Source organism: Kogia breviceps, chromosome 6 (assembly GCF_026419965.1).
Source record: "Kogia breviceps isolate mKogBre1 chromosome 6, mKogBre1 haplotype 1, whole genome shotgun sequence".
Taxonomy (NCBI): Eukaryota; Metazoa; Chordata; class Mammalia; order Artiodactyla; family Physeteridae; genus Kogia; species Kogia breviceps.
The window spans coordinates 85,925,680-85,940,928 of NC_081315.1; the positions used below are offsets into that span (position 1 = coordinate 85,925,680).

The 15,249-nt window shown below is 37.1% G+C and overlaps 1 protein-coding gene across 2 annotated transcripts in view; it reads right to left on the reverse strand.

The window, feature by feature from the left end:
• NWD2 (NACHT and WD repeat domain containing 2) overlaps window positions 1–15,249 on the reverse strand; it is a 210,695-nt gene that overhangs the window by 87,468 nt on the left and 107,978 nt on the right. The window contains exon 3 of one of the 2 annotated variants that reach the window (XM_059067598.2): window positions 5,143–5,259. In XM_059067598.2, coding sequence (XP_058923581.1) covers window positions 5,143–5,259 — 117 coding nt within the window. Of the gene's footprint in view, window positions 1–5,138; window positions 5,260–15,249 lie in introns of those variants that run through there. The other variant, XM_067036310.1, reaches the window with a different exon arrangement.

The following is a 15,249-nucleotide window of genomic DNA, read 5'->3' on the forward strand; positions in this document are numbered from 1 at the left end:
ATTTAGTGTACCTAAAATGATAAGTCAAACATAAGTTGAAATGTGGATAAAATGAACTATTTTTCAAAGCTAAACTTTTATAAAAACCCTAATTTTCTTCAAATTCAATGATTTAAGAACTCTCACAGAATGATTTTCTTAAAATTATTTAAAGTAAGAAACTAAACTTGAACCGTCAAGTGGGCATAATTTAACTGTGAAGGTGATGAGCTGATCTGTATCCTGTAGGTTTAGTTCACTACTGTCACTCAGTGATGTACAAATATGGAATGGTTTAATTTTTACCAGTAACAGCTGTGGCTTTGTATTTACTCTTCTGGCTAGTGGACAAACTTAAACTTGCTGAATAATAGATTTTGCAGTCTAACTCCTTTAGTTTTCATGTTTCTCGTTTAAAAATCTAGCCCTCTGGGCTTCCATCTTCTCCCTTTGTGCATACTGGTTTTAAGAGCGCCTGCAGGCAAGAGCATGTCCTGTTCTTTCTCTGTCCCGTGCCACTGATGGCAGTGTGTGTGTTGTTGGGGGCCAGGTGGGGAAGCTGCTTCAGCATCTATGATGGCAATAGTCCCATTCCTTTGGCTTTGGCTGTTTCTCTCTCCAATGCCAACATATTATATCTGTGCAATCTGGTAGCCCCAATGAGAATGCTACATGGGCTTTGGCTTCTTGAGACTCCTAGCAACTGACAGAGCAATGAACAAAACAATACCACAGACAGCATTCTCTTTGTCCTGACTCTGAATGTGAAGTCATGGAATCTCCTCTTACCTGTCTCTAATTGGCACTCTTTTTACCGGATGCATGGGCCTGGCCTGGCTCGCTTAGAGTAAGCTGCTGATACCTTTTCCTCAGTAAATCTTCACATCATCCAAACTGTGGATTGAGGGAATGTAATGAGATGCTGTCTGCCCCCCACCCCAGAGCACCCACACATTTGGGGGCAGCTTCACTAAAGTTACCTAAGCTTTTCAAACTCCAGTTCTTCAAGCCAGCAGAGCACTTGCTTTTATCAATTTCTGCCAAGAGATGGGCCTTTGCTTAAGGTCCAGAGTCAATGCCCAAACTCCCCAAGCAATGCTCTGGGGGTACTCCAAATCTGGAGGGATGACAAGAAGAAAATTCCCCTCTCCCCATAAATGCACACTGTGAAGAGAAATGGGGATAGGATAGGTAGCATGTACATGGAATCTGCTCTCTCCAACAGGCAATATTCTTCTCCCCTTCATAAGGATTTTTTATGAACTAAGTGGGTAGGACAAATTGGTGGGGGAAAGATTCTGCTAAAGTTTCCACACTTTGCGAAGGCTGAGGCAATTCTCTGCACTTAAAAGGAGAAACAGATAGTGAGTTTGGACTCAACTGTGAGCTATCTCCCTGTTTACTGCAATCCTGGTCAAAAACCCTCCTTGGGAGCAGATTAAGGTCTTACTAAGTAAATTGCAGTAAATTAATATATATGCTCTACATTTGACAATGTTAAGAATGAACCCAGGGCTCCTCTGGTGGCGCAGTGGTTAAGAATCTGCCTGCCAATGCAGGTTATAAGGATTCAAGCCCTGGTCCGGGAAGATCTCGCATGCCGTGGAGCAACTAAGCCCGTGTGCCACAACTACTGAAGCCTGCATGCCTAGAGCCCACGCTCTGCAACAAGAGAAGCCACTGCAATGAGAAGCCTGCGCACCACAATAAGAGTAGCCCCTGCTCTCTGCAACTAGAGAAAGCCCGCGCACAGCCACGAAGACCCAACGCAGCCATAAATGAATGAATGAATGAACTCAAAAACCCTTTAATATTTGACTGTCTGAATCAAGACTTAACACTTTCTACATTGAGGCTATCGTCAACATTCTCAAAGGGAAAATTTTCCAATGTCTCATAAATGCCCAGTATGAATAAAAACATTTTATGTTCATTTGAAAATAACAAATCACAATTTAATAATAACTAATGGTTGTGTAGCCCTTTGTAGTTTATAAAAAACTCTCACATACATCATCGCATTTGGTTTCCACAACAAACCTTTGATATTTCTTCAACATTTAGTTTACTGTTATTTTTTCCCATTTTATGGATGTGAGAATTAAAGTGTGGTGAGGTCAGTGAGCTGCCTTGTCAGAACTAGGGCTCTAACTCCAGTTGTGAACTAAAAATTCTGTTTTTCCCACTGTCTGAGGCTTCCTCTAAACACATGTCTACAAATGCTATTCTTCCTCAGTAGAGATGATGTATTTCCATGTGATACATCTCCCAAGTTAATCCTGAGAGTGAAACTGGACACGTGTCCAGGTACCTTACTCTATCACTCTATCCTTTTGACCAAAAGCATGCATACAAAGAGTTGTCTGGGATTAGCAGGCACAGCCTGCGTGTCTCTAGGACCTCAGGCCATATCTCAAAGGACAACTTTTAGGAAATGAAGTTTCCTGGGTACTTAAGATGAAAGCTTTGTTTGGTACTGAATTTGTAGCTAACATAAGGGCTAATATCTGTGAAGGCTTTGAAGTTATAAAAACACTTTTTTCATTCAGCAATGGTGAATTTTCTTGCCAAACACTTCAGCATTAGGGGAAGTAATATGCCATGCTTTGCAGCCCAGGGGGTCATCATGACTTGTAGAAATGTCACAAGGGAGCAGTGGGCAAGGAAACCGGAGCTCAGAAGCAACACACATATGCCCGCTGTTACCATAGTTACAACAGGACAGGCCATGAGAGGCGTGCTTTCTCCTATAAGCAGTGAAATAAACCTTCCGTGATTTAGGATCACTGGGGTGAATAATCCTGACTCTGTCCACAGGGTTTTCTCGTGGTTGCCTTGAGTTTCAACGTGTAACAGGGAAGAGAAGGAGGGATAAATGATTTGTTTAAGCTCAGTGAAGTTGTTACTGATGTTCTATCAGTTAACCTTTACTCTCAGAGCCTGCGTGAACTTGGAAAGTCTTTATTCATTCCTCTACCAGCAAATTATAGGGATTAATGGCCATGACTAATTTTAGTTTGGGTATAACACTCTACAGGGTGATAAAAGAAGAATGTCTCTCTCATTCCTGAATTTCTGAGGCTGGATCAGTATAAAGCTATGGAGATCACAGCAATAGATATGCCCCAGGGCATACACATAGCTCTTTATGCTTCCTAAATCTGGCTTTCTAAGCATGATAGAATCCGGTCTAACTTGTCTTCCAATGTTTGAATCTCTCCTACAGCACCTCTGCCAGACTGATTTTTATTCTCTAGTTTGATGACAACTTTTTTTGTTTTTGTTTTTGCGGTACGCGGGCCTCTCACTGTTGTGGCCTCTCCCGTTGCGGAGCACAGGCTCCGGACGCGCAGGCTCAGCAGCCATGGCTCACGGGCCCAGCCGCTCCGCGGCATGTGGGATCTTCCCGGACCGGGGCATGAACCTGCATCCCCTGCATTGGCAGGCGGACTCCCAACCACTGCGCCACCAGGGAAGCCCTGATGACAAGTTTGTAATGAGTGCATCACCCATAATATAGACAGTTTTGAGAAATAATGATTACAACAACAAATGAGTAACACTTTTGTGGGTTACTATATGTGAGATACTATAAGTGTCCTGTAAATTCATTTCATCCCCAGAAAGACCCCAGGAGGCAAGTAACTATTATCTCCATTTTATAGAAGGAAGCCAAGACTTAGAATAGTAAAGAAGTTCCTCCAGTGTCCCACAGCTGTGAAATGTCAGTCAGACCCAGGGATCTGTGACCCCAAAACCTGAGAGGAAGCTATAGCCTCTGTTGTCTAGGGAAAAAGTCTTAATTCCTCTTCCACTACTAGCTCTTTGTGTATCTGTATGGCTTTCAGAACTTTCTGCAATCTGTTTAGACCACAAGACACTGTTTTTAGATGTCCATTCTTCAACCTGCCTCCAACCATGTATTCTGCTTGTTTTGCATATTGCATTAGCTTTCTAATGGGTTTCTTCATGCTCTGCCCTCCGTCTGACCACCAGCAGTTGTAAGCTTTAAAATGAGTCAGGTCTCTTCAGTCCTCTGCTCAACGCACTCCGGCTTCTCGTGTCAAAATGCAAGTAAAATCTTTACAGCCAACTTCAAGATGGCAAACCCCATGCTGTGGCCTCCCCTCCCACACTCTCCTTTTAAATCATAAGAAACTGGCCTAAAACAATGACCATTTCATATGGGTCAACTTGCCCCAGCACTAAGAGCAGCCCCTGGCACAGAACAGCATTCAGTAGGTAGTTGGTTGATAAATGAATAATTTATCCACATACTAAGAATATTATAGACTTTATGTACCTTATATCTTATGTGGAGTTGAATATAGATGGACATGCAAATAAATATTAAAAACTTTTATTGATACACTGAACCTAGCATTTAAATATAAGATATGACATTTTCTTCACTAGTAATTTTAACAGTCATCCGTCAGCCTTGGAACATCCTGTGTCGAAAGGGCCAACTTCCCTATCAATTGGTAGGAGCTGTTTGGATTCAGGATAAAGTCTTTCTCTTCAGCTAAATAGAGGCAGTGATTTTGCACATCACCTGCCATAGAGTGACCTGCTTCTTACCACCACTGTGTTTACACAGAGGAGTGGATATTCTTTAGAAAATAATGACAAACTAATAATAATGTTCCTGTTGAACATCTCCAGCTAAAAATCACTGCAAAAACAATTTTTTCCCACAGGGTATCAATTCCTATTGGTGGATCTGAGACCGTATGTTTGGTTTACTTTAACAGTGTTTCTGCCACAGTATTTAAAAAAATATGCCAGAAATTCTAATGTTGAGAAACAGATACTAGGATAGAATACTACATGATAAAATACAAGGAAAATTAGGAAAATTAGTGGAGGACTAACACAGTAAGCCTTACTGCTGATCACAAGTTGTTGTGGAAATTGTTGTCAACCCCAAGTCAACCCTTTGATTACCACTTCAAATTATTCACTGTTAATTTGCAGTACTTCTTATGGAAAGGGGAGGATTTTATCCTCACACATTGAGGGCAAAGAGACAGTTTAAGAGTTTTAAATAAATACAGAAAAGCAAGGTTTTTTTCCCCCATTCTAAAAAGCCCCTTAAGAATCACAAATCAAGAATTCTCACATTCATCTACAATAGAAAGCATTAAGTTTTTTTATACCCACAACAAAACATGGACCTGCAGAAGTTTTCAAACAGTCCTCCAGCAGCTTCATGCGGGTCTTCTGGAGCTCAGGGCTGTCCCATTCATCTTCATCAATTCCCCAGTACAGATCTATGACCTGGGGACCAATGGATGAGGCAGCGTTAATTCACCTGTGCATAAAACTCAACTGATGTGTAGGCTTTATTCTTATTCACAATATTAAGCTAATGTGACTTCTAACTTTTTTTTTTGTGTGTGTGTGTGTGTGGTACGCGGGCCTCTCACTGTTGTGGCCTCTCCCGTTGTGGAGCACAGGCTCCGGACGCGCAGGCTCAGAGGCCATAGCTCACGGGCCTAGCCTCTCTGCGGTATGTGGTATCCTCCCGGATCGGGGCACGAACCCGTGTCCCCTGCATCGGCAGGCAGATTCTCAACCACTGTGCCACCAGGGAAGCCCTAACTTTTCTCTTTGCACCATGTTTTCCCTTGCAGAGGGAAAATGATTTTTAAGATCAATCTTAAGAGGTATTTTTTTTAAATCCCATGATGGTTTGGGGATGAACACTATAATTTTTTTTTGTTCCTGATTATGCTGTTGACATGGCCCCAGAGAAAATGAAATGTTAAATATCAGAGGCTTTGCAATTCAGGCTTTCATTATATTGAAATGGTAACAGGATTTCTGAAGTCTGAAAGCAGCTGGGATATAGTTACTACATTATCTGAGACAAATAACAGTGTATAATTTTACTGTTATGTCTCAATGTGAGAAGGGAAAACCATAATGGGCATTCAACATATACTGACCCAAAGTTAAATAGGTACATTTCTGTAAAAAAAATTTAAAAAAATAAAAAAGAAAAATCTGTTATCACACAGAGACATTTTGTTTATATCTTATCTCTAAGCAGCTTGGCTTTCAGTAATACATATCTGAAAAAACATGTATGGAAAACAATGAAAGGTATGCCTTGCTGAGAAGTGAGGATAATAGGATCCTCTATCTCCTCACTTCAAAGACGATGAGGAAAGAGTCTGTAAAAAAACTTTTACAAGTACACTCTGAAAAAAAATTTGCTATGGAGAGCAGAATGGGTTTCATTCCTTTTACTCAATTGCTGTCTGCATAAGCTAAATGTTTCTAACTGTAGCTTTGAAGATTTCTTCTTTTCCTTTATTTCCCACAAGCAGAAAAATAAACCTCTCCTCCTTACTGGCTGTTTGCATGGCATTCAGTGAGATGTAGGAGCAGAGCATGGGGTCCCCCACTGTGCCCCAAGTGCTCTGTGTACTTCCCATCTCCTGGCCAATGCCCCACACAGGCATGTTTGTATCAAATCTTTGTCTATCTGCATTTGGGTTCTTAGATGGCTGATAGAGATATAAGAACTTCTTTAAAAAAATATTCCCGTGGCTCAGTCCATGAGTTTTATAACATGTAACTATCATCACTGATTTTGGGGTTCTTTCTTTTCATCTACTTTACAAGATTTAATCACAATATTAAGAAAGAGGGACATCTGAGACTATAACTTGACTGTCCAATATGAGAGCCCTTAGTTGTGGTTATCTAAAACTAAATATAAATTAAAATTAAAAATTCAAGTGCTCAATAGTCACATGTGATAACTGACTTATGTTGGAAGATGCAGATATAGAATACTTCATCACAGGAAGTTTAATTGGACAGAATTGTAATTTACTGAACTTCATATACTGAAATTACTAGAACAAGTCCATTTTTGGCCATCTGCCAATAAACTTTCAAACACACAAATCTGCAATGTGAATGGTAACTTAGTTGTGTCATGCACAAACTAACAACTATACACAGAACCTGGTCCCCATCCTTGTGGCTAATACTGTTTGATATCTGAGGAAAGGTAGAATTTAGAATAAATGAGAAACAGAAATGGTAAAAATGAAAGTTAATGTAACAAAAGCTATATATACAACTGCCATTCCTCTCATCTTCTGTCACATAAAATTATATAAAGTAATAATTATGTCACTGTAACTTATTAGATGTTGCATATATAATAATAATAGCACAAAAGTGAGCAAAGGGAATAGAGCTATATGGGAGTAGTCTTTCTATAGCTCACTGGAATTAACTTATCAGAATCTACCTATAACTTATAATAACTAAGATGTATATGCCTTAAAATAACTACAAAGAAAATAACTCAAAAATTAATGATTTTTTCACTATAAGGAATTAAAATGTTAAACTAGAAAATATTCACATATCACAAAGCAAAGAAGGAATAGAGGAACAGAAATGACAGACATATAGAATAAAAGTAAAATGGTAGAAGTAAATCCAACTATGTCAATAATACCATTAAGTGTGAATGGTTTACAAAGTCCAAACAGAGAGACTGTCAGATTAGATAAAAACAAGATCCAACTATATACTTCTATAGGAGTACACTTTAGATTTAAAAAGGTTAAAAGGATGGAAAAAATGACAAAGGAGGCAAGAATATACAATGGAGAAAAGACAGTCTCTTTGATAAGTTCTGCTGGGAAAACTGGACAGCTACATGTAAAAGAATGAAATTAGAACACTCCCTAACACCACACACAAAAATAAACTCAAAATGGCTTAGAGACCTAACTGTAAGGCCAGATCCTATAAAACTATTAGAGGAAAACACAGGAAGAACACTCTTTGGCGGACTTCCCTGGCAGTCCAGTGGTTAAGACTTTGCCTTCCAAGGTAGGGGGTGCCAGTTCAATCCCTGGTTGAGGGACTAAGATCCCACATGCCTCACAGCCAAAAAAAACAAAACATAAAACAGAACCAATATTGTAACAAATTCAATAAAGACTCTAAAAATGGCCCACATCAAAAAAAATCTTTTAAAAACCCCACTCTGACATAAATCACAGCAAGATCTTTTTTGATCCACCTCCTACAGTAATGAAAATAAAAACAAAAATAAATGGGACCTAATTAAAAGCTTTTGTATAGTAAAGGGAACCGTAAAAAGAAAAGACAACCCTCAGAATGGGAGAAAATATTTGCAAGTGAAGCAACTGACAAGGGATTAATCTCCAAAATATACAAGCAGCTCATGCAGCTCAATATCAAAAAAAAGCAAACAACCCAATCAAAAAATGGGCTGAAGATCTAAATAGGCATTTCTCCAAAAAGACATACAGATGGCCAATAAACACATGAAAAGATTCTCAATATCACTAATTACTAGAGAAATGCAAATCAAAAGTACCATGAGGTATCATCTCACACCAGTCAGAATGGCCATCAAAAAATCTACACACAAATGCTGGAGAGGATGTGGAGAAAAGGGAAACCTGTTGCACTGTTGGTAGGAATGTAAATTTGTACAGCCACTATGGAGAACAGTATGGAGGTTCCTTAAAAAACTAAAAATAGAGCTACCATATGATCCAGCAATCCCACTCCTGGGCAAATATCTAGAGAAAACCATAATTTGAAAAGATACATGCACCCCCCAATGTTCACTGCAGCACTATTTACAATGGCCAGGACATGGAAGCAACCTAAATATCCATCAACAGAGGAATGGATAAAGAAGATGTGGTACATATATACAGTGGAGTATTACTCAGCCATAAAAGAGAACAAAATAATGTCATTTGCAGCAACATGGATGGACCTAGAGCCTGTCATACTGAGTGAAGTAAGACAGAGAAAGACAAATATTATATGGTATCACTCACATTTGGAAACTAAAAACAGGTACAAATGAATTTATCTACAAAACAGAAATAGAGTTATAGACGTAGAGAACAAAGTTATGGTTACCAGGGGGTAAGGGGAGGGAAGAGATAAATTGGGAGATTGGGATTTACATATACATACTACTATGTATGAAATAACTAATAAGGACCTACTGTATAGCACAGGGAACTCTATTCAAAACTCTGTAATGGCCTACATGGGAAAAGAAGCTAAAAAAGAGTGAATATATGTGTATGTATAACTGATTCACTTTGTAGTACAGCAGAATCTAACACAACATTGTAAGTCAACTATACTGCAATAAAAATTTTTAAAAATTCACTTAAAAATGGAAAGTGTTATAATAGTGTAGAACCAGCATGGCAATAGACAAAATCAATAAAACAATCTATATATGTAAGAGAATTTGTATTAAATGTAATATTTCAAAAAAAGGATGGACAAAGATTTATCATGCAAACAGCAACCATAAGAAAGCTCACGGGGCTATACTAATATCAGACAAATATATACTAATATCGGACAAAAGAAATTTTAAAGCAATATAACTAAAGATGAAGAGGGACATTTTATAATGATAAAAGGGTCAATCCATCAGGAGGATGTAACAATTATAAATGTATATGCAATGAACAGAGCCTTAAAATACATGAAAAACAAACTGACAGAAATGAAGGAGAAATAGACAATTCAATTATAATAGTTGGAGACTTGAATATATAATTTAATAGTGGGAAGAACAAAATCCTGGAAGACTGTAGCAATACTATAAATGAACTAGTTCTAACATGTCTTAGGACAATCTACCCAACAACATAATATACATTCTTAAGTTCACATAGAACATTCTCCAGGAGAGAACATATGTTAGATCATAAAACAAGCATCAATAACCTTCAATGGATTTAAATCATATAAAGTGTGTCCTCTGAACACAATGCAACAATACTAGAAATCAGTAATAGAAAGAAGCTTGGAAAATTCATAAGTAGATGGAAATTAACACACTCCTAAATAACCAATGAATCAAAGAAGAAATCACAAGGGAAATTAAAAATTACTTTGAGATGAATGAGTATGAAGATACAACATAGCAAATTTATGGGATGTAGGTAAAGCCATACTTAGAGGAAATTTAGAGCTGTAAACACCTATATTAAAAATGAAGATTTCAATAATTTAACTTAAGACAATAGAAAAAGCATCAAGGGCAAGCCAAAGCAAGCAGAAGGAAGGAAATAATAGATTACAATGGAAATTAATGAAAAAAGAATAGAAAAATGATAGAGAAAAAAACGAATGAAATCAAAGATTCTTTGAAGACATCAACAAAATGGATAAAACTGGATTCACCAAAAGAAACAAAAACAACCTCAAATTCCTAAAATCTGGGGCGAAAGAGGCCATTACTACTAACCTTACAGAAATAAAAGGATTATTAGAAAATACTACAGACAACTGTATGCCAATGAATTAGATCACTTACATGAAATGGACAAATTCCTAGAGAGAGACAAATTACATAAATTGACTCGACAGAATAGAAAAATGTGAAGACATTTTTAACAAGAGATTAAATAGTAATTTTTTAAAAGCTGCATAAAAAGCCTAGGTCTAGATGGATGCACTGGTGAATTCTACCAAACATTTACAAAAGAATTAATATTATTAATAATAATATTATTCAGTCTTCCAAAATTATTATTATTAGTCTTCCAAAACTTACAAGAGAGTACTTCCTAACTTATTCTATGAGACCAGTATGATCCTGGTACCAAAGCCAGACAAAAATATCAGAAGAAAAACACAAAGCAACATCTCAAGAAAATAAACATCCTCAGCAAAAATATTAAAAACCCTAACCTGGCAGCATATAAAAAGGGTTATACAACACAGTGAGGTGGGACTTATTCCAGGAATGCAGGATTGACTCAGCATCAGAAAATCAACTAATGGAGGATACTATATATTAACAGAATAAAGGACAAAAACCATATGTCTCAACATACACAGGAAAAAAAATGACAAAATCCAACACCCCTTCATGATAAAAAAAAAAACCAAAACACTCAACAAACTAGGAGCAGAAATTAACTTCTTCAACCTGAATAAAGGGCATGTATGAAAATACTACATCTAACATCATACTTAATGAAGACTGAAAGCTTTCCCCCTAAGATTAGGAGCAACAGAAAGATATCCACTCTCACCACTTTTATTCAACAGTATATTGGAGATTCCAGCTAGGCAACTTGGCAAGAAAAATAAAATGCATCCATATAGGAAAGGGAAAAGTAGACCCACCTTTATTCATAGTTTACAAGATCTTGTATATTGAAAATTCTAAGGAAAGCACTAAAAAACTGTTGGAACTAATGAGTTGTGCAAGGTTGTAGGATACAAGATCAATATGTAAAACCCACTTGTATTTCTATATAGTAGCAATGAGCAATCTAAGATAAATTAAAAAAATAAGTCAATTTAAAAGAGCATCAGAAAGAATAAAAAGCTTAGGAATAAATGTAACAAAATAAATGCAAAATTCACACTTTGAAAATTACAAAACACCATTGAAAGACACTCCCTATAAATGGATTGGTAGACCAAATATTACGATGACAATACTCCCCAAATAAATCTATAGATTCAATGCAATCACTATAAAACTCCCAGCTGGCTTACAGAAATTGACAAGCTGATCTTAAAATTCATATGGAAATTCAAGAGACCCAGAACAGCCAAAATAATCTTGCAAAAGGAGAGCAAATTTGAAGGATTCACACTTCCAGATTTCAAACTTAGTACCAAAGCTACAATAATTAAGACAGTGTGATACTGGCATAAGTATAGGCAATGGAATAAAACTGAAACTCCAAAAATAAATTCTCATACTTACAGTTAACTCAATAAGGGCGCCAAAACAATCAATGAGGAAATAAATGGTATTGAGACAACTGGATATCTATATGCAAAAGAACAAAGTTTAATCCCTACCTCATGCCATATATAAAAATTAAAACAGATCACAGACATAAATTAAGAGTTAAAACTACAAAACTATTTTTATAGAAAATATCTTTATGACCTTGGATTTGACAATGGTTTCTTAGATATGATAGCAAAGTACAAGTAACCGAAAAAAATAAATTGGACTTCCTCAAAATTAAAAAAAATTGTGCTTCAAAAGATCAATAAAGTGAAGAGGGCACCCTCAAAATGAAAGAAAATATTTACAAATCATATTTGATAATAGATTTGCATCTAGAATATATAAGGAACTCCTACAACTCAATAAGACAAATAACCCAATTAAAAATGGACAAAAGATCTGAGTAGACATACCTTCACAGAATATATACAGATTGCCAATAAAGATAATCAATGTTATCACATGAAAAGATAATGTCATTAGTCATTAGGGTATTGCAAATCAAAACTTCAAGATAACACTTCATACCCACTAGGATGGCTACAATCAAAAAGACTGATAACAAGTGTTGATAGGGATGTGGAGCAATTGGAAAACTCATGCACTGCTGGTGGGAATATAAAATGGTGCAGCCACTTTGGAAAACAGTCTGGCAGTTCCCCAAATGGTTAAACACAGAGTTACTACATGATCCAGCAATACTTCTAGGTATATACCCAAGACAGATGAAGACCTATGCCTAGACAAAAACTTGTACATGAATGTTCATAACAGCATTATTCATAATAGCTAAGAACTGGAAACAATCCAAATGTCCATCAAGTGATCAATGGATAAATAAAATGTAGTATACATCCACACAATGGAATATTTTCTGGCAATAAAAAGTAATGAAATAGGGACTTGCCTGGTGGCACAGTGGTTAAGAATCTGCCTGCCAACGCAGGGACATGGGTACGATCCCTGGTCAGGGATGATCCCACATGCCGCGGAGCAACTAAGCCTGTGCACCACAACTACTGAGCCTGCGCTCTAGAGCCCGCGAGCCACAACTACTGAAGCCCACGTGCCTAGAGCCCATGCTCTGCAACAAGAGAAGCCACCACGAGAAGCCCGCGCACCGCAACGAAGAGCAGCCCCCGCTCGCTGCAACCAGAGAAAGCCCGCGTGCAGCAACGAAGACCCAACACAGCAATCAATCAATCAATATCTTAAAAAAATTAATGAAATACTGATGCATGTTACAACATGGATGAGCCTTGAAAATGCTATCCTAAGTGAAAGAAGTCAGTTACAAAAGATCACCTTTTGTATGATTCCATTTACATGAAATGTCTAGAACAGGCAAACCTACAGTCAAAAACTAGATTAGTGGTTGCCTAGGGCTGGGAGGGAGGGGAATAGGGCAATTAGGAAATGATAGCCAGAGGGGAGAGGATTTCTTCTTTGGGTGATGAAAATGTTCTAAAATTAATTTTGGTAATGCTTACACAACTGGGAATATACTAAAAACATTGAATTACACACTTTAAATGGGCAAATTCTATGATGTGTGAACCGAATTGTATCTCAATGATAGTCTGCACAGCTAGCTTGGACTGTGATTTTCCACAGGTCTTACATCTCCAACTCAAAGAACTGAGAGCAAGAACAGAATGTTTAAATCAAGCACCTAGTATATTAAGAGCTAAACAATAAGATCTAACTAAATATATGTGAGCCAAATGACCAGGGTAAAAGTCAAAACAAGGCTTTCACTTATGTTTTTAAATAGAAGTTTAAATATCACATGATTTATTTGACACCTATGGGAGTCTTTTATAATAGTTTTTGCATCTGTTATTTCCTTAAAGTTTGGCCACCACTGCCTTCATCCAGGTCTTTATAACTCCATGTGTCCTTACTTTAGTAGCTTTGTTTAAAGAAGAAAAGCTGGAAGTAAGAGAATATTTAAATTGTTCTTTCTCAAGTGTCTTTATGAGCAGAAAATGATGAAAAATAAAATCAAGCAACCATGAAGGCAAGCAGGAAATAAATAGATGAAACATTTAGCTTACGCAACACAAAACACCATTATGGGCAAACAGAAACGCAATATATCCACATGATCAATAACTGGCAAAAAGTGGCTGGAACCCAAAGTGCTCAATAAGACAAGATTTATTACACACTTTAAAAAATTAAGTTTAGCTTTTGGCCTAATGTCCAGGCACTGCAGACACTGGAATCTAATTTACTACTTATTGGAATACTACCTTGTTGATAGCACATTGTATGTGCCTTTACTTATTTCATCATTAAGTATAAAAGTTCAGGAAAGTAATTGATTTTATTTTATTTCACTTGTTTAAAAATATTTTTAGGGAAGCTAATTTATCATGCTCATTACAATGTGCTGAATTGGTCTGCAAACAAAAAGCCAGCGAATAAAAGCCCTAACAAATTTTACCACTCGAAATCAGACGTGATTTAAATACCAAGATTACTGAACAAACGATAAAGCAACCTGTAAGAAACAAATAATAGCCTTATGCTTTACAAAAATATAACAAAACGTCAAATTTCAATTCATAATGGCTTCACATGATCACTTCTTCAGAAAGAACCTTTGAAATTTAAATATTTTCCAAAATATTTTCCTTCTCAATCTTCCCATGCTATATGACACTATCTGAATGCAAAACAATGTAACTACCGAGACAGTATGACTGATTTTGTTTCTGAACAGACATGGTGCTAAGATGAAGGCTGTTCCTCAAAGTTATTACCATGGGACGCTACACACTCACTCTAATGATTCTGCCATTGCCCAGGGCATTTCCTCTGTAGGAATTATCTCATTTTGTATTGAAAAACTCTCACCCCTTTATAGTTGGGAGGTTGTTTTTATTAAAATGGTATTTCTCCAGCCTTACTGGCCTTTACATTTATAAGACATGGCTTTGAAAAGAATTTTAGCTCTCTAAAAATATCAAATCTATTCTTAAAAGGGATAAGTATCTGTTACTGCTAAAAACATTCAAAAGAACACAGAGCAGGTTCAGAAAATTTTGAACAGGGGCAACATTATTGTGCTATGGATATAACTTTCAAGGCCAGTGCAGAATGCAGACAGTTCTCATTTGAATGTAGTTTAGTAGCAGTGTCCTGTTACTAGAATGTTCATCTCACAGGAGAAGGTCAGCAGAGAGTCTTAGACCTCAGACTAGGTTTGTCAGATACTGTTTACCAGGGAAAAGTTATTGTTTATACTTATCAAATTCTTACTCTGGTTAGAATGACTTTCCCCAGCTGCATGGGACACAAGAGAAAAAAACCCCCAAAAGCAAAAAAACCCTTGGCCACACTTTTACTAGAACTATTGCAAACACTGACGACTTTACGTCACCTGCAATTATTATCTTGGTCATGAGCTATCTGACTAGGATATATGCGAGCACGACTAAAACAGACATTTCTGGGAA